Source organism: Protopterus annectens, chromosome 2.part1 (genome assembly GCF_019279795.1).
Source record: "Protopterus annectens isolate FY-2018-M chromosome 2.part1, PAN1.0, whole genome shotgun sequence".
NCBI lineage: Eukaryota > Metazoa > Chordata > Ceratodontiformes > Protopteridae > Protopterus > Protopterus annectens.
Window position 1 is genome coordinate 747,186,289 of NC_056729.1, and position 24,823 is coordinate 747,211,111.

General features: G+C 41.7%; 1 protein-coding gene across 3 annotated transcripts in view; it reads right to left on the reverse strand.

The window, feature by feature from the left end:
- ASAH1 (N-acylsphingosine amidohydrolase 1) overlaps positions 1-24,823 on the reverse strand; it is a 977,824-nt gene that overhangs the window by 233,365 nt on the left and 719,636 nt on the right. For all 3 annotated transcript variants that reach the window (XM_044062468.1, XM_044062470.1, XM_044062469.1), the window contains one exon: positions 9,128-9,182. In XM_044062468.1, coding sequence (XP_043918403.1) covers positions 9,128-9,182 — 55 coding nt within the window. The remainder of the gene's footprint in view (positions 1-9,127; positions 9,183-24,823) is intronic.

Consider the following 24,823-nt stretch of genomic DNA (forward strand, 5'->3'; position numbering starts at 1 on the left):
AACTCCGAATGGGTCTCAGTAGAAGCCTGCGAATCTGAAGAAGTGGGTATCAGGGGCTGCAAAAGCACCTCACTTAGTACTGGCAAACTGGCGACTAGCTTAACGGAAGCATCGTCGGCAGCTTTGGACCTATGTGGTCTCTGTCTTTATCTTTATTTTTTTTGGAATGTCGGTAGTTGGATGGCTTACAGAAGCCATTTCTGGATAATTGAACCAAGTACCAAAATAGTTAGATGCGAAAATGAACCAACAACGAATAGTATGAGGATTGAATAAGGCACAAAGCCAACAGCGAGGGATGTCGTGGTCTGGGCCTAAGCAAGGAATGCAGTATGAATGCAAATCTTTATGAGGTATTTGCTTTCCACAAGAAATACAATTGTTAACTTTTACTGACATCGGTTTAAAGCAAGAAAAAGGATCCCTAATGGGGTACTTAGCTTTAGCTTTTTAGAAGACTTCAGTTCTAAAACTCGAAAAACGAAAATTTCAGGAGTCGGCCGACCGGCACTTGGGAACTGCTTCTGCTTCGGGCACCACACAGCAAGAAAGACTGATGTAATGGGGTCGGCTGCATGCTTTATAACCCTGACTCCCTGATGTCATGGAAAAAGAGACAGCAAACGACGCAGGACCCAAGACTTTGATAATCAAGCCGGCTGAGGTCTACCTGCAAGCAGATAACCCAAATGTAATGACTGCAACAGTGAAACATGAAGGACATCTAATAATATGTTCTGAAGTGTCATTTAATCTGCTGTATTTTTCTTCCACTCAGGTCGCTACATGCTGACTTACTCTCCCCAACTATAATCAAATTATCAGCAAGAGTAACAAAAAAATTCTTACAACACTTCATCCAAAGCAGTTACTAGCCTTATCTGACCAGGAGGTTGCAATTAAGCAAATATCAATATGATCTTTACTTTTGTTCTATTACTATAAGGATTAGTCAACTGTAATCCATTTTTGAAGTGCAACTCAACATTTCTCCCCTAAAAACACACTAACTATGAAAAGTTTATGTCACTCTGATTGCTGGACTTCAGGGAGAAGAGGAATGACAAGGCAGAAGCCTGCTTGCCTCTTCCAGGGGAAAATGAGGGCAAGTATACGAGTCACAAAAAAAAAGTTGCTGATGACAGAGACCTTGTCATGAACAAGTGCTGCAGTGTAGGTGGGGAGGCAAAAACATAAACTTGTCTCTAGGTAGGCAGCGGCATTTCTTTTATTGTACAATTGCATGCTCATCTCACAATATCAGCCACACATCAGGGGAGAGACACGCCTTAAAGTGAAAAGTCCAGTATACAACAAGACGCAATCCCTGCCTGCCAGTGTCCCAGTTGGTGGCATATGATGTTTTGTACCAATTTGAACCTTTGCATAGAAGGACCTGGCTTGGAAGGTAATTCCCTTCATACCATGGCACAGGGGATGACAAAATCTGTTTTACACCCTACATTTACCACTCTCCTCAATTTTTGAGCATTTCAGACTTTGAACATCCAAAGATCAAGTCCTTAACAAGAGAGACATTAAGATGCTGTGCTCTGACATCCTCTGGCAAGGGTTGTAGCCTCAGTGAGGCATTCCTCCTAATCATAGAGCCCATGGCTGCTGCCTTGAAGGCTACATCAACAACACAGCCGGATCCAGCACTAGGCGACCTAGGCAGTTGTCTAAGGTCCATGTTGACAGAGGGGCCCTGTGTTGGCTTGGGGTTTCCCACATTGTCTTGATTAAAATTTTTATGAATAAAAGTCTGAAGACATAAATTGAAAATGTATGTAAATCTGGAGGACTTTAGAACCATCTGGAAGGCTTCATTAAGAAAAGAACAGCAAGCCCCAAAGACGTCTAGAACATTAAGTGCCCTAACGTACGTTACATGCCAACAGCCTACAGAATGGGAGACTTGATGGACAGCATGAAGCAGAGGACTGAACTGTCAAAGCAACATGAGAGATTTGATGGCTATGTCCCAGTCTATATGAGATTATCGAACTTTTAAAAGTTCGGACACCATATGTTCAAACGCTTAAAAGTTTGAAAATCAAAAAAAAAAAAAAAAAAAAAAAAAATAGAAAAAGCTACCTGAAAGGTTAAGCAGGGGGGCAAGCTCCCCTGCACAACCCACATGGGGGGGTTGCACCCCTCCACTCCACTCTTTAAATATACAAACTCAGAGATCGCACTACAGTGCAGAGAATGGAAAACTTCCATTTCCACACTGTATGGAGATCTCCGTTGAAACGTTCGAACATTTACATGTTCAATCAAATGGTGTCGACCATATGACATTCGAACATGTAAATGTTCGATAATGTATTATAGACTCCTATGTCCAGCATGAACTGAACTGCCACAGCAAGCTTGCCAAGTAAGTGCCATGAACAGAGGTGTGTGTGGAGGAGGAAAGTACAGTGAATAGAGGTGTGTGTGGAGCAGGAAATTGCCACAAACATGCGTGTGTCTGTGTGTGTGTGTGTGTGTGTGTGTGTGTGTGTGTGTGTGTGTGTGTGTGTGTGTGTGTGTGTGCGCGTGTGTGTAGCTGGAAAGTACCACAAATGGATGGTTGTGGGCATGTGTGTCTATAAAGTGTCCCAGTTAGGGATGGCAGGTTGGGGAACTTGAGACTCAAAACTTGTACCTTGAATAAAGGAGACTAGAGCCTGAATCTTTTACAGCAACTAAATGTACATTTTCGAGGACTGTTGAGTTTCTGTGCATTTTCAAAGAATGTCGAGTTCCACTGCATTTTCAAAGAACATTGGGTGCCACTAAATTTTAGTTTCTCTGCATTTTCAAGGAATGTTGAGTTTCAAGGGAAGTGAAGTTTATTGTTGCTCAAGCTAAGTCTGTTTTCAATGTGTAACTGTTTTGTTTAGCAAGTGGCCATCATCAGTATTTGTACTGTAAAATTTGAAAGCAGTGTTAGTAGCACAACTTTTACTTCTGCAGATAATTTGTATATTAACAGATATTGGTGGATTGTAATGACAGAAGTTTGAGTGGCCTTTTGTGGTTGAAATGTTCTGTAATGGGTAGTTTTGTCATTATTGTTTTTTACATTTTGTTTCATCGCTTACTGCAAAATAAATTCAAACCTATAAATGTAAAACTCACTCTAACAAGATGTGCTATATTACACACAGAATATAATTTAATACAATTAGGACAGCACATCAACGAACACATGCATGGAACTAAAACTGCATGCAAGGGGCCCATGGTTTGAAGACAGCCTGGAGGCAAACTTTATCCACCCCTGTCCAGCTGCATTTTTTTCTGAATGTGGGTTTCAATGCTGTTTCAATGAATGTGAGAGTTTCAAGGATACAGAAGCATACTCTTCATGCTTAGTCTGTTCTCATTGTGAGACTGTGCAGTTTTATTTAGCAAATGGCTATTAGTGTTTGTGCTATAAAATATGAAATAAATGTTTTAGATATCTCTAATTGTAGAAGTAAAGAAGAAAATAGCAGGCACACTGACAGGTTTGAACAGTGTTTATGGTAATTGGGGAGAAATGGCAAAGTAATGGGACATTGGAATGGTGGGGGCACTTGGGGGAGAATACATTACCCTGCCTAGGGCCTCATTTGACCATGATCTGTCTCTGAAACACAGCATCATATGCACATATGATGAAGTATTTTACCAATGGTCTAGCAGTCTGTGGAAGCTCTAACAGCTTCTGTCCTCAGGTTAGCATCAAACACCACCTCCTATTTTTATCTAGGTGGGCCAACAGAGCCATCTGAAATCTGATCTCCTGTGTCTAGTATCTGATAGCTATTGAAGGCAGGGTGAAGAAGACACGTATACTTTATATCAAGACCTGTCTTACGTCCTACTCTCTTTTTCCCTGGAAGCTGTACTACAAGTAGGAACCAATGTGGCTCCTTCTCTGGATCCCTGGGCACCATTGCTTAATCAGCCACTGGGTTCCTATACAGGAATTTGTGGTAGTTCTGCACTCAGTAAAACCTGTCATTTTTTTAGGTGCAGGAAGCTATGAGTCTGGTTCTCGGGAGGCTGCCAGAAAGGCATCTTTCAAAGCAACAAGTAAAAAAGAATAGCCACTGGTTTGTAGACATCCAGACACGAGAGAAAACCCTCCTTACCTTCCCATTTGAAGAATTCCCTCTTCGTATGCACAGTTTCCTCCAAAAGACAGCTGCTCTGAAGAAGAATCCAAGGAAAGGGTACCCTCACACTGCCTGTATCAGACCCAAGGGAGGAAGTTATTTGAGAAATTTTGCTTAATTCTTCCCCCTATTTTTCCTGAAAGTTCTCTACCTGAACAGGAAGACAATCCCACTTTCTCTTGGGTGGAAGGGACTTTAGGCACTAAATGTGCAATACCTGGTTAAAGAGCGTACAATGTCTTCAGTAGACATTGGGCCAGGGTGAACTACTGTTCATGAAGAACCAGGAAACAAGGAATAAACCAGGTGTCAGAGAGAGAAGTTTAGTTTTATGGATTTAAGGGGATAATCACTTTGGCAAAGAAGGTGCTCTGTCTAGGGTCTGTGTAAGCACCTCACCAGAATCAGCATTTTGGACCAATCAGGGATACTTGACACCCGTACTGCATCTCTCTTCTGCTTTCTGCTTTTCATTATGGGGAAGCCAGAGGAAGAACACATCTCAGCTGATGTCATTATACATCTGAGTCTCTTTCTATTAAGGTAGTCTTGCAGAGTAAACCCACCAGGTGCCAATGAACGTTTGGCAGGCAAAAGAGAGATATGTTTAGCTTTATGAATATTTTAAACAGGCTGGTCACTATGAATATCCTTTTGTCTGAAGAGGAAGGCCTGACTTCCATACTAAAGGCCCTGACATCTCCTCAGTCCAAAAGTATGTGAAACAATAATCCAAGCCACCTCCACATTCATCCACAGTTGGGCCCCAAGGTGGAACCCTTCTGCAAATCAGTCTGGCTGGATAAATGAGCACTGTTCTGCAACTATGACTGCTGGACTCTAATGACAGTCATTGCCAGAGGCCTGTGGAAAATACATTATCAAGAGTTGTGTAAGCACTCTGTCCAGTGGCTGTGAAAAATGTCTCACCAGGAACAGCACCTTGGACTGATTAAGGTCACTGAACACCAGTGTCACATCTTCCATGTCCCATTACTCCTCCTCCTTTCTATTTTTCTTTAATGGAGGTCAAAGGATTACGGCATCCTAGCTGATGCCTTAGAAGGTCCAGAGCCTCTTCCATTCAAGGGAGTCTTGCAGGCCAAGCAACCTACTGCCAAGGGTTTTAGGTCTAAATCCCTAGCAGATGTCACACTTCCAGATGTCACTGTCCAAACACAGAAATAAAAAAAAAAAACCACAGGGAATGTATTAATCTTTGTGTTGGAACTGCCTACCACAGATGCAGCTACCCTTTTTTGTGCTCAGACATAATCAAGTCAATACAATCAAGAATTTCAAATAACAAACAATAGTTCACCAAAGGGGAAAGAGCATGCGCCCCAATGGTGTACTTGCGTGTTACTCAACCTCCCAAGACAGCCAACTGGATGCAGTAAGAAAAACTCTGTGATGGTGCAAGTTTACACCTGCTTTATACTTTTAATGTCCTGATGTACCAGACATATGCTATGACGAGGGAGGAGGATGCTGAACTCTAGAAGGAAGGCCAGACATATGGGGACAACTATTGGTGAATACTCAGTACTGAGGACTACTGCAACAATGATCTAAATGAAGATCATCATAAGGAAGACAGACATAAGATGGGGAGTCCTGAAATTAAAAACAGCGATGAGGAAAAACAATTATTCAAATCAACAGGTAAGAAGGTCAGACAAACCATTCAGTAAAAACTGCAAGAAAAACTCAGCCAAGCTAGAGTTTTCATTATATAATGCCTTAATGCTCCTATTATGGAGGCCCATGGGATATATGCAAATGACCCCTTAATGCCATTAAGTGTTTCAGCTCTGAATGAATTTTTTTAACTCTTTATGGTTACATTCTGGGCAGCACAATTAAACCCCACGAGATAGGATATTCCTGTTTCAGCTTGTTCTCATTAACACAGCGTTAAGTACATAGCTTGGCTATACTTCGGAAACACAGGGTCTTTAAACCCAGTTGATGCCCATAAAGATTAAGGTCACTGCAAATCATCCCAACTAACATCCAAACCAAAAGTTGGGTCATTCAGAAGCTGCCGTTAAAAACTGATAATTAGTAGGGCATATAGAATATTGCATGGTGACTATAAGTATCAGTCAGAACAGGTTAGAAAAGATTGGGAAAAGGCACTAGAAAGGCAATTTACAAAGGGTAGGCAGTATGAAATTTGTATAGCTCCCAAGTATAAAACAATGCCCAGAAAGTTTAGGATTTTTGCATGGAAGTGTTTATAGAGGTTTTTTTTTTTTTCCCTTGGGTAAGTAAAATTGAAGGAAGCTTAATGGGAAAAAGAGTGGCACAATTGGAAACATGTTTTTCTGGGAATGAACTGAGTTGGTAGATTTTAAAAAAATTCCTTTGACAGAAATGCAGGGGAAGAAATGACTGCAACTAAGGAAATTATTCTTCTGAGCTGAGATACATCATCTGAATATCCCCATACATAGTGGTGGTGCTGCGGTAGCGTTGGCGCCTCACAGTAAGACGTTGTCCTGTTCGATTCTCAGCTAGAGCGTCTTCTGTGTGGAGACATGTGTGAATGGGCGTAACTTCGTTGAAGGTTGTGCGTCAGGGCCGGCAACTCGGCATGTAAAAATCTACTGCCAATCATTAGCGGACCGGAGTTCCGCTGTGGCGACCCCTAACCGGGAAAATCCGAAAGACACAACAACAAGTAAGGCCTATACTTATACACCTATATCAATCTATATCAAATAAAGCTCCTCATTAGCACTCCAAGAAAAATCTTCAAGATTGGATGGGAGATAGGAAATTCACCCCGGGAATCACTTCTGTGGCTCTACTTGACAGGGGCACAGGAAAATGATTTTCTTGGGTGGTAAAAGCCAGGGTACCATTTGGCTGGGCTTATATAGGCCCTAGGGCCAATAGCCGAGTACCTACCTATGAACCTTGCTAAGTCTATTGGCTACCTAAAAAAGCAGTTACTAGGAAATGGAACTCAGAATCTAAACCAGCACAAAATAAAGTGTTGAATATTGTACAATAAAAGCTTACTACTATGCATACTGACTGGAGAGCCCAATCAATGTGCTTGTTGTATATATATGGCCATGCAAACTTCTTCAAAGTTATAAATGTCCTTTTTCTCCTCATAATTTTATACACTGCCCCACCCATTACAGTTGATCAATAAAATCAAACATGTCTGTTCATTCCGAAAATGCATGGAGAGGAAAAACATTTAATTTTATAACTTTTAAAGTGAATGAAATTAACATTTAAAAACTGTGCATGATTTGCTCCCTCTCACTATATTTTTTCTACGTCCAAAGTCACGCTAAGAAGCTTAAGCACATACTCTTGACTAAACAAAGTAATTTAATATTCAAACATATATACACTGGTTGGACAGACCAATGCTCACTGAAAAAAAATAAAGTGTTCCCTGCCAGAAAGACTTCTGTTAACTCAATTCATAGCAATAAATGTACGTTCATAAGTTAGTATTAGGCTGGGCCATTTTAAGCCTAGCCAATTAGTCCATGCGAGAATCAAACCCTCCACTTTGTGTTTGTAAGGTAAACACCTTAACCATTATGCCAACCTCCCCTTGGATTTAAATAAAAAATGGTCACAAATGAAGTGCTCCATGGAGTAAAATAATACATTTAGAAAAACTGCAGAGAATGTTCCTACAAATGACTCCAAGGTGCACTTTGAAATGGGATCTATCCATCATTATTTAGTGATTTCATTCCTGAACAATTTGTCATAAAACCTAAAGAAGCACAGAAGAAAAAATATAAGGCAAACATCTGCATTTCCTGCAAAAATGTAAGCATAGAAAATACAACAGCAGACTACTAATAATAAAAGGCACAGATGTTAATGTACTATGCGGCCACTTGCATCTACAGCAGAGCACATTCGGTACATATCCTAGATACCAAAGACTATCAGATGTAGGCAGAAGAACATTAAAGTGTGGTTATACAATGACATTATTTAGAAAAGGAAATACTTTTTCTTGTTAAATGATGTCACTGTATAATATCAATAACCCACTCTTATGTGGGTAACACAGAATTTACCCACACTCAATTGTGGATTATTGCTAAATTGTAAAGGAGATAAAAAGAACTACAGGTGGGATCTTTAGAAAAGGGAAGGAGGAAATTACAAAAATAAAGGGAATTTGTGGGATCGATACATGCATAACAGTGTTGAGAAGGAGAAGGAATGAAATTTAAAGAATGGCAGGACTTGGAGTACTTTATGTAATGTTAGAGTGTATGGTAACTGCTAAAATAGAAAGCTTATATGTATAATGCATGAAGTTAATAACGATGTTTTAAAAGTTTTATTTTTCATAGCTGTATGCTTAACCATTTCATTGTTCTTCTCTAAAGTTAATAAAGGTGTTAAAAAAAACCTAAGACCAACCTAAAAAAAATTCTGACAATTTTCTTTTTAGCTTAATGACCAAAAACTCCCTCAAATAGCAAATAACTAAACTACTAAAAGTAATAAACCGATGAAAAAATTGCTCACAGCTTCATAAAAAAGAAATACAACAACCTGGGACTGTTTGAGAGATCAGCCGAACACTTGATGTGATAATGAAAATCTGGAACCTAGCACAGTGAACTAAGGGACAGGGGAAAGTACTAAGCAAACTGGGAAGAATGGAGGGCAAAATGGTTCTTATGCCTGCAGCCTCAGTCTTGTGAGTTTATGGAGGATGGCCCATTTCTATAAATTAACTTAAAAATGAGAAAAGAAACAGCAAAACTATGAGGTCACAGAGAAATGCATTCTTCTGCAAAAAAAAAAATAACTTAGATGTGAAGTAAATAAATCTTAGACCATTGACATTCACACACAAACACAGACACACAGAAATATCTTGAGTCTAAAATTAATACACTCTGCCACTCTACATCGAGCATGTGGTAAACTAACACCAACAAAAATGAATCTCTTTATAAGGTACTTACCAATAAAGCCCCCATCAATGTTGAAACGTTCATTCATTGTAAGAGTAAATGCTTTCTAAAATAAAAAAAAATAATAGTTTCATCTTTCTGAATAAAAATAGCACCTGAATTAAGCACATGTATTATTTTGAAGTATTTATATTATTCTCTGAATGTGAAAAATTTTGGTTTCCCATCCAGTTAGATATACAAAATGACAAACAAAAGGATCCATCCGTTTGAGCTTATGTTTTGCCTAATTAATATTGCAAAATAACCTTTTTATCAAATGAGAAGATATAATTTTTAATATTTTATCATGTTTTTGGTCTCTGCACTAGGCAGCTATCTGGCTGATCAGTACAACCCTGCCCATTCATTTTTCAAATGGGTGGGCACAGACTGTGGCATAGCCATCATCTGGGCAGCCATTGGAAGATTGTATTAAGCTAGCTCTAGCATTTTCTTGTGCATGCCTGCAAGGAACCTTGAGGACTGAAATGCAAAGGGTTGGTGAAAAGGCTTTTCACCCACTTTCACATGGGATACATGTCACCCACTTTCACATGGGATGCTACAAACTGAAGCCCCACCCCAACTGGAAGTAAATGTTTCCACCCATCTTCAGTCCCCACAAGGAACAGCCCCAACCCTCCCCCAGGGACAGGTAAAGCAGTCTCAACCGCGTTACTCCTCTCCCTTCCCAGCTAGATGCTCCACTGCCCATATCACTAACTGAATTTAAATTATCCAGGTTACAGGAACTGCTTCATCCACGCAGCTAGCTGAACTGAGCATTTTAAAAGTGAGTGACAAGCTGAGACCTAGTTAACTTCAGCTGTCAAATCAATCTCGTAAATTCAGCTGACAAGTAAACAATTTTTTGTGTGTGTCTAAACTTTCCCCTACTCAGCCACAGGTGTTCATTAAAATGACAGTGAAAATACCTATATGAAAGTAGTAAAGTATACAGTAGCCTAAAGATTATAAGACGTAGTACTTCTAGAAAAGGGATGCAAGTCATGGGGGCTCAGTCATAATTTGGGACTGCCACTAAAGATTTTGGATAGTGAGCCAAATGCCTCGCAACCATTCTTACGTATAGATTTAAAAATATATTTACATATACAGAAAAATGAAAGAACACCACCAAAGACATAAGATTTATCATCTAACAAGCTAGAACTACCAGATAAAGTCACCACGCACTTACAGCTAGCAAACTTCACATTAATAATCCTGCTCTTGAAATTCCATATCAACATTTTTCATGTCACTTTTTTGCAGAACTGGAATCACCATTTTCTCTCTCTCTCACTCTTTTTTTTATATTAGCACAAGCCTGTAAATTATTTTGGAGATGACTCTGCCACAACCACCACCATCTTTCAAAGCTGCATAACTTGGCAGAAAAGTGGAAGCTTGGGATCCAAACATCTGAGTTGTATCTCACTGTGAATGGACTTGAATACAAGCCAGAAAACAAGTTCAAAGTGCAATGTCTTCACATTTAGCAAGGAATGAAATCACCAAGGTTTTTAACCACAGAAAAGAAGAAAGGGAAACAGGTTGTTAGCAGTAGTAAAGCACAAATTTAAATCATATGCTGAGAAAAAAATCTGCCATTGGTTTAGTTATTTCTATTTTACAAGGAAGTAAGTTCAGATAAAGTACACAGTTGTGTTTACACTTGCCATAATTACATATACTCAATTAAATCAATGTGTAATACTGATTCTTGGGTCTTTATATCATGCAGAACCCTATTACTGGCCCAAATCATCTCCCAGCCATCGGACATCCAGGCAAACTTGTCCAGATGTAAAGGTATAAAGTGAGCATCAGCCATTGTCATCTTCAGTTCTTTCTTGCCACATAGTGCAATGCTCCACACCACTTTTACTTAGAGCTGTCAGCCTGTCGGTCAGCTTGAATCACCAGAGTTCCACACATGTTTAGATGAGTATCCCACTGGGGACATTTTTTCTTGGTAATCTTTAAGAAAATAAATAACTGATTTTCTTGTGGGAAGCAGATTCGTCATAAAGGTTTTGATTTGTACAGCTTGTGTTCTGAACTAGAGCATGATGCTGTTAATAGTCAGTACTGTGCAAAGTTCAATTCAAAGACCATCAAGTGTGGGGCCAAGTCCCTACAGTTGTACATGGAATCAAGCAAAAATTCTAGTAAGGCATGCCCATCGCAGACTGAGTTTACTGGTTCCCAGGCTTCCCTTCTGAAAAAGTATAAGGATAAATGTCTGAAGGAGAGAGAGATTGTGGATTGTGAGAGTGTTTCTTTGTACAGGCACTCAAAGTAGATTGATGTCACCATCAATGAGGTGGCGCCTTTGCAGTCCTGTGGTCTGACACCTTCTAGGCCAGAGTCTTTTTGCAGTCCTGTGGTCTGACACCTTCTAGGCCAGAGTCTTCTAGCATGACCCTTTTGGAGGCCATGAATACGGCCCCTAGGTCCCAACACCCAACATACACCAGGCAGATGTCAGTTGGGTCCGAAGCCAATGAGCAGGCTACAGTTTCTGATGTCCACATGCTGGTGACTGAGGGTTAGACTGTTAAGGAGGAGATCCCCACAAACCAAATTATGCTTATGACAGACCGTTCCATAACTTGACCACTTCACTTCCACTAGGACTCAGGCACCCAACCTGAGCCTTCAGGTTTATCTTAGCCATTGCTGTCTCAGCTCACTTTCTCTTCTTCTTTAACAGGATTTGGTAAGGCTGGCTTAGGACTTCATGAATTTCATGAAGATTAGGTAACATATCCTGCAATAAGGATCCTGTGTCAGGAACTTCTCCTGGGAAAAGTGACATTTTGTCTAGGGAGGTACAGATTCCTCGTAATCAGAGAATAAGGAAGAACTGACATATGTAGAAAATATTTCCACTTAGCCTTCTGAATATTCTGATTCTGACAACAACTCATCCTCAGCTTCACCTCCGGAAGATTTGTCCTTTGGTGGCACTATTCATAGGATGAAGGAGGCATTCAATTGTGAATCTATGGAATTTTCTGAGGCTCAAACACATTACAAAGAGCCTCAGAACCTCCCCCTCCCCCTAAAGACCTCTGATAGTTACTCCAGTTCATGCAGTCTTAGATGACATGTTTGGGAACAATCTTTGCACCTCAACTCCATTCCCCTGCTCCTAGGAAGCCAGATCAGTGGTATAGGGGACTAGAATCTCATAAGCACCTTTATAAAAACTCAGTGGGAGTTCCACTACTAGTATTTACAGAATCCACTAAGGAAGCTCTTGAGTTGGCATCCAAGAACCCCCTATCAAACAACAGTGAAAATAGATTGCTGGACTGATCAGGTAAAATGAGTTTTACTTCAGCCACCCTAGCTATGAGAGTTCTCAACTGCCAGTTCCACATGCTCAAATATCTTGAGTCATTACAGGAACAGATTAAATCCAAGGCACAAGGGATACAAGACAACAGCCTTTGGGGGACACCCAGTACATCCGTAATGCCTCCTGCCAGGTGTCCAGACACTCAAATGTGGCTATACTGCTCTTGATATATCAGGCAGGGCAGCTGCTATGGAGTTGGTTACTCAAAGACATGCCTGGCTGAGAATGCAACCTATCTAAAAAGGTAAAAGCTGATCTCATTTAAGTCCCTTTGGGCAAAATAATTCCCTTTTTAACATCCATTCATTGAGGTCTGGAAGGTTTCAGCTAAGACAATCTACCTGGAGATTGTCCTGACCCAGGAAGTAGGATACTATGGGTCTTATCCTGATTTGCTGCAACAATATCCAAATATTCATAAGCAGGCTGCATATGGGATAAAACTGTGGCTACATAACTCTGGTATTGTCTGTCGAAATTTGAAGAGTTTCAGCTGTCAGCTTGTCCCTGAATAAAACGTCATCACTGTCTCTTTCTCACTGATATACTGTATGCCTACTTCCTGCCCCCAAGTTCCCTGAATTCCGAAATTTCCTAACTGGGTCTCCCAGGCCCTGTCTAAGCTGTCTGTAGTTAAAGTCTGTACTGCTTCTGGCAGAATGAAATGAGCAATGAGCCCATGGGTTTGTATGAACACCCTTCTCCCATATCACATTTTTCAAGCATGATAAATAGAGGAATCACAGTTTCTAACTGGTGTAGATGTTGCACCCGAGTGTTATTTTGGAACCAGTGCAGTTTTCTCATGTATAACTTTGCCAATAGACTCATGATACTGCTTAAAGCCATGTAAACCAGGGACCAGAGGAAATACTTTTTTTTTGCCTTACATCATTCCACTGGGCCACACATCCATGACAGGTCTACCAGCTCATCTCCTCTTGCACACCCCAGGACTTACTTCGGCACTGTTTGGCCTGTTGTGAACCTTAAAGGAGAACTGCACATACAGACTCAAAAAACATGTTTATTTCATCATGGTTTAGTGTTTCCTATATTTTAACACACTCTGGGACTATTTAGAGCTTTTTAGATATTTTATACACAGTTTCTGACTCTGACCACATGGGGTCTGGCATCTTGAAATAATTTTGATTGTTTAGTATGCCTCTAAGTATCCCAGAATGCATTGTTTGTCTCCAAAAATTGCATCATGTCTGCCACTTTTTCCTTAAAGCTCCTCTCAGTGCACTGATTTTATAGGCATTTACTGTTGTGTTACAGTCGCTTACTTCTGGTTAAAATTGTATCCTTTTTCAATGACTACTTCAAACACAAGCAGTGCAAATGCTACAGAATAGAACTGAAAAGTGCATTTTATTGCTCTTTCTTCTTAGAAATGCTAACTTGATTTCTTTAGTGAAGGCTGAAATCTGGTACTTCAAGGTATCGCCCCTCCCCCTTCACACCTACCTTCCCTAGCTGTCAAAGAGCTAAGGGTAATTTGACCCATTATTTGCATGTGACTGACAGCTCACAGCAGGTGGCCAGACTAATGTACTGTTTTCTTGTCAGCTTTTCCTTCCTTACAGTGGGAGACTTTTTTGTTGTGTTCTTCCTGTCAAATTTAGAACTAAGCTCCATAGCAATGGGAATAACCACTGCTTTGCAAAACATCAAACTCCTATTTTTCCTTCCTGTTTGGTTAAATAGCTAACAAATGATACACTATAAACACACACACACACTTGCCCCTAGCTTGCATTCACACACACACACACAACACACACTTGCCCCTTGCTTGCATTCACACACACACACACACTTGCCCCTTGCTTGCATTCACACACACACACACACACACACACTTGCCCCTTGCTTTCATTCTCACACACACACACACTTGCCCCTTGCTTGCATTCACACACATACGTGCACACACACACACACACACACACTTGCCCCTTGCTTGCATTCACACACACACACACACACACACACACACACACACACACACACACACACACACACACACACACACACACACACACACACACACACACCTGCCCCTTGCTTGCATTCACACACACACACACACACTTGCCCTTTGCTTGCATTCACACACACATACTTGCCCCCTTGCTTGCATGGGACATGGGAAACCAGAAGGCAGCATTCAGACACACAAACACATGTCAATTTGAAGATGCCAGCATTAGATACAAAACAGAACAGAGCAGCAGCAGTAACAAATAATCATCAATATAACCCAGCAGCAGCAAACAAACACAAAAGAACTAGGCTAAGCTATAAAAAGTCGGCAGCAGCATATAATATTGAAGCACGTGGTAGGTACCCTCACAAACAGAAAGCATAAACTATATCACTATGCACTGAGAAACTCGGGATGCCTAAATTTCATGGCTAGGAATGCATACAAACAGGGGCTCTTAAGACTTACTTTACCAATGAAGTACAAAAATGCAGGAGAAGATGCAGGCAATCCAAACTTTTCAGAAGTCCCTCCAACAAATCCACTCGACAGGATACACTTACAATAAAAAGTAGTTCCACATAGCACCAGCTAGTTTTTATTAGGTTAAGAGTTGGCTGGGCAAGGCAGCTCTGACATCACAATGTGGGAGGTCCACTGGCTCTTCTACAGAGCATGTAAATCAGGCAGTGCTTATGTCACTTTGGGGGAGGGAACTTCCCTGTAACTACAGCAAGAGCTCTGGCAGATGTGACATGATCATTTAAAAGACAGCTAGAGAATTTTCAACTTGGTTTTCAAAGTGAAAGTAAAACAGTACAGAAAGGTTGCAAAAGCCTAAGAGGTAAAACAGTTGAGTGGATTACTTTTTAAAGCTGCGGTTCTGATTTTTTGAGGCTGTATTAACTAACAGGGACTAAAAGAGACAGCAGGTTGCGCAATCTGCTTGAATACCCCGTTGTTGTCCTTTAAGGTCATCCCATGCACTCGGCAGTCTCCACATCTATCCAGAGTTTTTTTTCCTTGTATGCCCTGCCCACTCCCATCTCCCCTGCAGCAACATGGTTATGTACGAAGGGCTAGTGTGCAATCGGGATGTTGCAGCACATTACCTCACCTCACTGGCAGCTTAACCAGGTCCACTACCCCCACCTCCTCTTTGGACCATGCCTCCTCCCAATGACATTTCCAGCCTCCACCAGGGATTGTTGCAGAGAGACATCCATGTCACCGCCTTCCCCTTGATATAGGCACTCCCATCCCTCACTGCTTCTCCATCAGTCACCCAAGCCACTAACTGAATCTAGGTTCACCTAGATCATGGACAGTCCTGAGGAAATCTATTGCCAAAATGGTGCATCTGAGGTATTTTAAATTTTTATAGAAAAAGGACTTTGTCCTGAGGAAAGAAGGCTTTCTGTTGCATAAAATCTATGACTGTTCCCAGGATGGTAATTCTTGTGCTTGGTTGCAGTTGTGATTTGGTAATTCTTGTGCTTGGTTGCAGTTGTGATTTCTGCAGGTTAAGTGTTGGGTCTCCCTTCTACAAGCAATACATTGTGATATGCAAGGCTGTCTGTGGTTCTAGGGCAGACTTTGTTTGCATCAGTCATCCAGGTAATGTAATTATGAACTCTTAAGTGTCCTGTAGTAGACAATGACTGGTACTAGAAATATGGTGAAAATCCCTGGAGCAGCAGATATGCCAAATGTTAATGCACAAAATTGGTAATGCAATCCCCCTGCCTGAAAGTATAGACAACCCAAGTGCTCCTGGCCTATAGGAATGTGAAGGTAGAAGTCCTTCAAATCCAGAGTCACTATCCATGCCCCTTGAAAGATCAAGGGAAGTAACTTTTTCAAGGTTAACAACTTGAATTTGGGAACATGAAGGTCTTTGTTTAACCTTGAGAGATCTAGGATAAGTCTTAAAATCCCTTTTTTTCTACACATAAGAGAAAGCCTAGAGTAGAACCTCTTTGAATGGAACCCTGTACTAACTCGGTCTTCATAATAGGAGGAAACAGTTTTTCTTTGACTTGTGGAGGATGGAGGATCACTAGGAAGGGAGTTTTTTCCCCAAAACTGAATGGCATAAGTGATTAAATGAACATCTACAGATGCATATGCAACTGAACTAAAGAACAGAGAGCCAAAGACTGTGTTTGATAAGTTTTATGATTCACTGAACAAAGACTGAATACTTTGTGGTATTAAAATATTCAAGCAATGGACAGACAAGCTAACAGAATTGGAACTGACTTTAGAAAAAGCAAGGGATTGAAAATGATGTTAAAAGGATATCACATTAAAACATGTTTACAACACAAATGATAGAGAAAGCCATGGGGCATCAGAGATGGTACATGGACAGATCATAAGCTTCTACTACAAGTGCTTGAGTCCCAAGTACCAAAGACCACTGTCTTGAAGCCAGGGACTTGAGAGTCTTTTAGCTCACACAGTTTTTGCTTGCATTCAAACTCAAATATGAGTTCAAACAGTTATCTGCCACATCTTACCTGAACATACTATTTGTGTTTGAATGAGGTCAGTGCAACAGCAATAGGGAAGGAGTGGGCAGGGGAATTTTTGGGTTAGGGATAGAGAAAATACATTTAAGGTTATGGGGTAGGAAGAAAGTTTTAGGGATATGGAAAGGGAAGGGAGTTTAGGGTTATGGAGATATCAGTGAATTTAGGTCTGGGGGGGGTTGGAGGTCTAGGAAGGAAATGGGGATTTTAGGTTTGGGCATGGGGTGTGGAGTTTTAGGGTTAGCGAGGAACCTTGTTAGGACTTGGAGGTAGTTTTAGGGTTACAGTTACGGCTCTTGTAGGGTTATACAATTTAATAGGGTCAGGTGTTGGGAAGGCTAATATTTGACTGAGATCGAGCTAGTGGGAGTTAACACTTGCCTTTTTGACAAAGTGGCACTGATCAAGTGAGACACAAACTAATAGCACATGAGTAGTGGACTCGATTGTAGCAGTTAAATCTGATGCCTTGTGTACTAACTGCATTTAACTGTGTGGACAAATAATCAAAACTGCAAGCTTTGAGGATGTTACCAAGGGGTTGTAGAAGATGAAATAATTCTGCACACCATACTTCACATATTACTGAAATTAAGACTGAGAAAAAGGAGGTAATATTTGTGGAAATGAAGAGTAAAACAAAGTACAGTTGTGTACACTTACCATAAATGTAGATGTTCACGTGTATTCACTGTTGCATTCAGCACACTTGGGTTATCCTGCTAAGGGTAGTCCTCAGTCGGCCCGAATACCAGAGGCTTAGTATTTTTGCATCGGTTGCTGTCACTTCAAGACTGACGTCAGGTCGTCAGTGGTATAAATACAGGCAGCCGATGCCATTACATCAGTTTTTCTTGCCCCAAATGTCAGGATCCCCCAAATAGGGAGCTAAGCTATGGTGGAATAACACCACCAGTAAGAAGTAAATACCAATAGCCCTGTAAGGTGTGAGGAAGAGAGAGAGAGAGACACACACAAAGGGGGGCTGGAGGGTGGGAAACCAGGACTGCAACAGTGAATACACTCGAACATCTGCATTTATGGTAAGTGTACACAATGAAACTATGTTCTTCGTGTTTCACTGCTGCAGTCATCACACTTGGGTTGATTCCCAAAGCTGAAGAATGGGTGGAGGCAGTCAAGAAGAGTTGGGGTTGGCTAGTATGCCCTGCAGGACTGCGGTTGCAAACCCCACCCTGGATTTGGAAAAGATAGGCAGGTCGTAATGCTTGGTGAACGTATGAACAGAACTCCATGTTGCAGCTTCCAGAATGTCCCTGGTAGGGACTCCTCTGAGAAAAGCTGTAGAGGTTGAAGTTGCCCTAGTGAAATGTGTTCTGACCCCTTGTGGTGGTGGTTTTCCATGGTGATTGTAACAGAAATGGATACAGTGTGCTATCCATTTGAAGATGGTTTTGATATGGCCTTGCCCTCTGCCCCTGGTGCAAAGCTGACTAGTAACTGGTCAGATTTCCTAAAGGGCTTAGTCCTATCCAGATAGAATCAGAGCTGTCTGTGCACATCTAAAGAGTGCAGGATCCTTTCCCCCTTATTTTGAGGGTCAGGGAAAAAGGTGGGCAAATGAATAGATGGGTTGAGAGCCACACTGGACACCACTTTGGGCATGAAAGTTGGGTTAGTCCTGAGGGAGACCCTGTCAGCATGGAAAATGATGAAGGGTTCCACAGCCATAAGTGCTTGCAGCTCAGACACTCTTCTAGCTGAAGTGATGGCCAAAAGCAAGGCTGTTTTCTAAGAAAGCAATTTTAACTTTGCTGAAGCTGCAGGCTCAAAGGGGGAGCGTGAGCTTTTCCAACACAAAGTTAAGGTCCCAAGCAGGGGTAGGCCTTAAGTTGTTAGCCCCTCTCAGGAACTACTTGATGAGAGGGTGTGAGAAGACAGGTGGCTCAGTGCTGTAATGTGCAGAGATGGCAGTGGCATGGCTTTTAATGGAAGAGAAGGAAAGGCCTCTGTGGAGTAGGTCTGCTAGGTAATCCAGGATGAACAGTAAGGATGGCTGTGCTGGGTCAGCTCCTTTAGTCTGGATCCAGGAACAATACCTTTTCCACTTTTCAGCATAGGATTTTCTAGTACTGGGTCATCTGGCTTCAAGTATAACATCCAGGTCCTGCTTGCATAGGCTGGCCACTGGAGGAGAAGTCAAGAAATAAGACAGGCTGCCAGGTTCAGGGTGTGCAATTGTGGATGCAAGAACTCTCCCTCCTGCTGAGTCGGGAGAGTTGGAATCTGAGGGAGGTGCAATGGATACAGACTGCTCAGTAATGGGTACCAGTGCTGGCGTGGCCATTCTGGGGCAATCAGGAGTGCCCTTGGTCTCTCTTCCCTTATTTTGAGTAGTACTCTGGTAAGAAGAGGAAGGGGTGAGGAAATGCATAGATTGAGAGGTTTTTCCAGTAGAAGGACTGGGCATTCACTTTTCAGGCCTTGTTGTGAGGTTCCCTGGTGCAGAATTTGCTGAGCTGGTGGTTGTAGGTTGAGGCAAATAGGTCCACCTTTGAGGTACCCCATTTCTGGGTCACAAGGCTGAAGGTGTTGTGGTTTAATTGCCACTTGTGTGGGTCTAGGAGATTTCTGCTTAAGTTGTCTGCCAGAGAGTTTTGTTTGCCTGGCAGGAATTGGGCTTGCAGGTGAATATGTATGGCTGAGGCCATGTTCCAAAGGGTCAGGGCTAGCCTGCATAGTGGGTAAGAGTGGGTTCTCCCATGCTTGTTGATGTACCACATCACTGTGGTGTTGTCGGTTTTGATTAGAAGAGGCCCCAAAGAGAGTAGGGATCTGAAAGCTGTTAGAGCATGCTGAACAGCTAGCATCTCTTTCTGGTTGATGTGCAGATGAATTTGATTTGGGCTCCAGTGGCCCTGAATGCACCTGCTGTCCAGATGTGCACCCCAGGCATAGTCTGATGAGTCTGTTAGGGTCTGGGCAGCGTGGGGTTGTGTAAATGGAAGCCGCTTGTTGTGGTTGCATGCTGCTGCCCACCAAAGGAACTCTTTCCTTAGACAAGGTATCATAAGTATGATAGTTTCCAGGTCCTGAGAATGTTGGCACCAAAGACTTTTTAAGTACCAATGAAGTTTCCTCATATGCAGTCTGGCATATGGAATTAATAGAATGCAAGAGGCCATGAACCCTAGAGCTTGCAGGATTTTCCTTGCGGATAACTGGGTTCTGGTGGCCATTTGAGAGAAGTAGCCTGTCAGACAGGCTTGTTTTTCTGGAGTAAGGAATGCCATCTGGGATGCTGGGTCCAACCTTGCTCACAGGAATACAATTTTTTGACTGGGGACTAGTTTGGATTTCTTTTCGTTGATCATGTATACCCAGTGAGGTTAGAAGGTCCTTTACAAATGTCAGGTGCTGCAACAGCTTTTCCTGACTTTCTGCCTAAATCAGGCAGTCGTCCACGTAGGAGTAAAACTGAATATTTCTTTGTCTGCCAAAGGCAATGGCTGGAGCCAGGCATTTTGTGAAAACTCTGGGAGTAGTGGATAAGCCAAAGGGAAGTGCAGAGAACTGATAATGCATAGATCCTGCCCTGAAACGTAGATATTCCCTGCAGGAGTCCCTGATTGGGATATGCAGATAGGCCTCCTTTAGGTCTAGGGTGGCTAACCAGCCATCTTTGGACAGCATAGGGATAACTGATGGAGGGTGAGCATTTTGAATTTTGGTACCACCAGGAAGGTGTTTAGAATGGAGAGACATAAGATTGGGCACCAGGTGCCCTCTTTTCTGGGTACCAGGAAAAGTTTGGAATAAAAACCTTGGCCTATCTGTTCTGCAGGAATAGGCTGAATTGCCCTTATGGAGAGCAGGGACTGAACTTGGTTTTGTGCCTCTGCCCACTGGTTTGGAGGAAGATATGGGAAGCCTTTTGGGGTTGGCAGCATGTGGAAGTAAAATTTGTACCCCTGGTATACTATGTTGAGGACCCATTGATCATTGGTGATGGAGGCCCAGTTTTTTGCATGGTGGGCAAGTTTTCCTCCTAGGGGCACGAGGACTTGAGCAGAGGTGAGGGGAGGAGTTGAGAAGTCATTGTGAATTCCTTCCATAAGGGGGTGGCTTAGCACTCCCTGTTTTAGAAGTGGAGGTTCTCCATTGCTTAGACCTCTGCATACCCTGAGCATACACTGAGACTGTTGTCTGAGGCGTCTGTTTCACTAGATCTAGTCTGAGGTGGCCTTGAGGGGGCTGGAAAGGATCAATGTTTTGAGGGGCAATGCCTACTGAATCTAGGAGGCTGTACTTGCAAAAAAATCTTTGACTGTCTGCATAGACGTAGCTTTTTCTTCCATCTTTATTTAAAAACCTCTTCTGCTTTGGTGCCAAACAGATTGTCTTTGTTCAGAAGTGCGTCCAATAATTTTGATTTGACATGGTCTGGTAAAGTCTGTTCCTTAAGCCAGGCATGCCTTCTAAGTACAGAACCTGTGACTGCTGCCCTGCAAGATGCTTCTAGGGCATCAAACCCACATTGCAGGGTATGCTTGCTGACTTGGCTTGCAGAATGCATAAGCTCCTGTAATTCTTTATTTTCTGTACAGTCAGGGAAGGTAGATCATTTTTACTTAAGTTCCATAGTATGTTGCTGGTATTTCAGCATGTGGAACCAACAATTTAATGCTCTAATGGCAAAAGTTGCAGAGGTGTATACTTTTTACCCCATCTGTCCAACGCTCGGGAATCCCTGTCAGAGGGGGTGGAATTCTTAGCTGTAGTTGCTTTTACTCCTTTAGGTCCTTGGGAGATGACCTCTGGGTAAGCAGTAGGATTTTTGAAAAGAAATTTGTGAGAGTCAGGGACTCAGTAGTACCGGTCAGGTTTCCTAGGAGCAGGGGGTAAAGTATCAGGAGTTAGACTGGATTCCATAAAGACATCATCCACAACATCCAGAACTGGAGGAATAGCTAAGGGTCTGTCCTGAGGTAGACCTAAAAATTCCAGAGTCTCTTTTTGGACTGAGGATAATCCTGGCATTACCAATGGAAATGCTCTGTCAAAGTAGGTAGGGTTTCACCAAAAGAAAAATCCTCTGGAGGTGAGGCAGAAGCAGAAGGAATGGTTTCCTCTGCATCTGAATCCTCATAAGCAGATAAGGGCATGTCTTCATAATCAGAAACCTCAGTGTCATCGGACTCTTGGTCAGATAAAGCTGCTGGGAACAAGTCTCTTTTCCTTTTAGCAGGGAAAGTTGGCTTCCCCTAATCAGAATAAGGTCTTTCACCATTTTAAGCATCTGCGATTGTGGCAAGGAAGCAGGCGCTTGAGTGTGGATTGTCGTGTTTTTTAGTCGTAGCTCATACTCGGGGGCTTTAGAAACTCGGTAGTTTTAGAAAGAACTGAAGATGCGAAAGAAGTCATTGGTTTGTGTTGAATATCAGGAGTGTGAAGAACTTCCTCAGAAGCCGGTTCCTGCACAGTGGCTCCGGACCCATCCAAGGTAGAGACATCTGTAGGTTCCATAGTCAAAGAAGAGTCTCGAGGCATACCAGACTACGAACAGGTCTCAGTAGCAGCCTGCGAATCCATCAAAGTGGGCATCAGGGGCTGCGAAAGCACCTCACTGAGTACCGGTAAACTGGCAACTAGCTTAACAGAAGCGTCATCGGCAGTTTTGGACCTGTGCGGTCTGTCTCTGTCTTTATCCTTATGTTTTTTTCGGAAGATCGGTAATTAGATGGTTTACCGAAGCCATTTTGGAATACGGAGATCAACAGCAAAAGTATTTAGCTACAATAAGGGCCGATGACTAATAGTTCGGGCATTGAATAAAGCACAAAACCGGCAGCGAGGGACATCGTGGTCTGGGCCTAAACAGGTGACACAGTAAGAATGGAAATCTCAGTGTTGTATTTGCTTTCCACAGGTGAAACAATTGTTAACTTTTTCTGACATTGGTTAGAGCAAGAAAAATGGATCCCCAACGGGGTACTTAGCTTTAGAAGACTTCAACTTCAATTTCGGAAACAATAACTCAGGTAGCGGAAGACCGGCACTCATGCAAACTGCTTCTGCTTCGGGCTCCTCGGCAAGAAAGACTGATGTAATGGCGTCGACTGCCTGTTTTTATACCACTGACGACCTGATGTCAGTCCTGAAGCGACAGCAACTGATGCAAAAATACTAAGCCTCTGGTATTTGGGCCGAATGAGGGCTACCCCTAGCAGGATAACCCAAGTATGAGGACTGCAACAGTGAAACATGAAGAACATCAGTGCAGTACTCATAGAATTTGCTTGACAGAAAAATAAGTTTTAAAGACAAATCTAATGTTAAGCTTGATAGAGGAGCAGAATGTAATACTTACATTTAAGACACAAGTTGCAAAAGTACTCTGTGTACCTCAATGTGCACTTTAACACATTCACAGCACAAATAAAGCTTGTAGTTTAAATGCTGGTGATGTATTATCCAAAATTAAGACATATAAAGTAACCAAGCTGTGACTCCAGAAAAATGCAATGAAACAACTGAATATATTGGGTCATGTGGAAGCTTGAAATGGTTAAATGAATTCATTACACAGAAGCATATGCATATTTGCAAAGACACCAGTTCAAATATGCCTTCTAGTAATCTCCAGAAAGTTCTAGTTAATGCTAAAGGCAATATTGTTGTTTGAGCCTCATTAATAACCAACTATATAATGAACAACATCCCACTTAAAGGAACAAGTACTACCAAAATAACAAATGTCAATCAGTGAAGTACCCTACTTCTTTTTTTTTTTTTTTTTTTTATTTCCCCTGTGGTGAGTCTATGTTATTTTAAAAAATGATAAAGAAAAATATGGTTACATGACTTAATTGTGTAATTTCTTCTGTACTTAATCAATTATTTGAGAAATTTTCTGATAAAGTCTCATGCCTTGTAGGTGACATATTGAAGATGAAAGCACTTACTACATTTATTTGTTTTTATTAGTTTTTTAGTTTATTATATTTGTGTCTGGACCTTTGTTTCTACTGTGATACTTGCTCTTTTTAAGTGGGATACACATTTTATTTGAGAAGCAGGAAACATTCCCTCTTTTTAGAGAATTTAACAAATAGCAATGAAAGCAAACTCATTGCATAACTACTCAATGGTATGACATTTTGCAAAAGTATGCTGATAGGACTACTGGACAGGGTGGTTTGCCAAATGAATACCATATCAAAATTACCTCTCCATGCAATACCAATGATACTTCAACATAGGGCAGCACCTGTTGTCCTAAGGAACAAAACAAAAAGTACAGTTGTGTAAGTCAGGCCTTCCTTAAACAGTAGATGTTCAAATTTCTTGACTGATGCAGTAGCCTATGGGTAGTGTCCCGCCAAGGCACAACACCCAGCTAGCTTGCCAAATCTCTAAATCGCCTCCCTGTCACTCACTCTGGTTGCCGATATACTTCCCTCCAAAAAGGATGCAGCTTATCAACAGCCAAAGTGAGGTAAATCTTCAGGATTTTACTGCCCCGAGAATGGAAGGAAAATTCATCTTAAGCAAACAACCAACAATCAATAATTACCATAAAAATCATCCAAACAACAATAGCAACCATAACAAAGGAGGCTGTGTCTCACCTAAACAATCTACAAAGGGGACTGGGGGTGGGTGCAGCTACTGCAGCAATGAAAAAATTCTAACATCTACTGTTATAGACAAATAGGACTTGCACAACTGTATTATGTTCTTTATTTTCACTGCTGCAGTAGCTTAGCCTATGGGTAGATTCCCCAAGCTTACCTAACTGGGAGGAAGATGGCTAGAGGTTCAGGAGCCCCAGGAGAAAGGTTCTA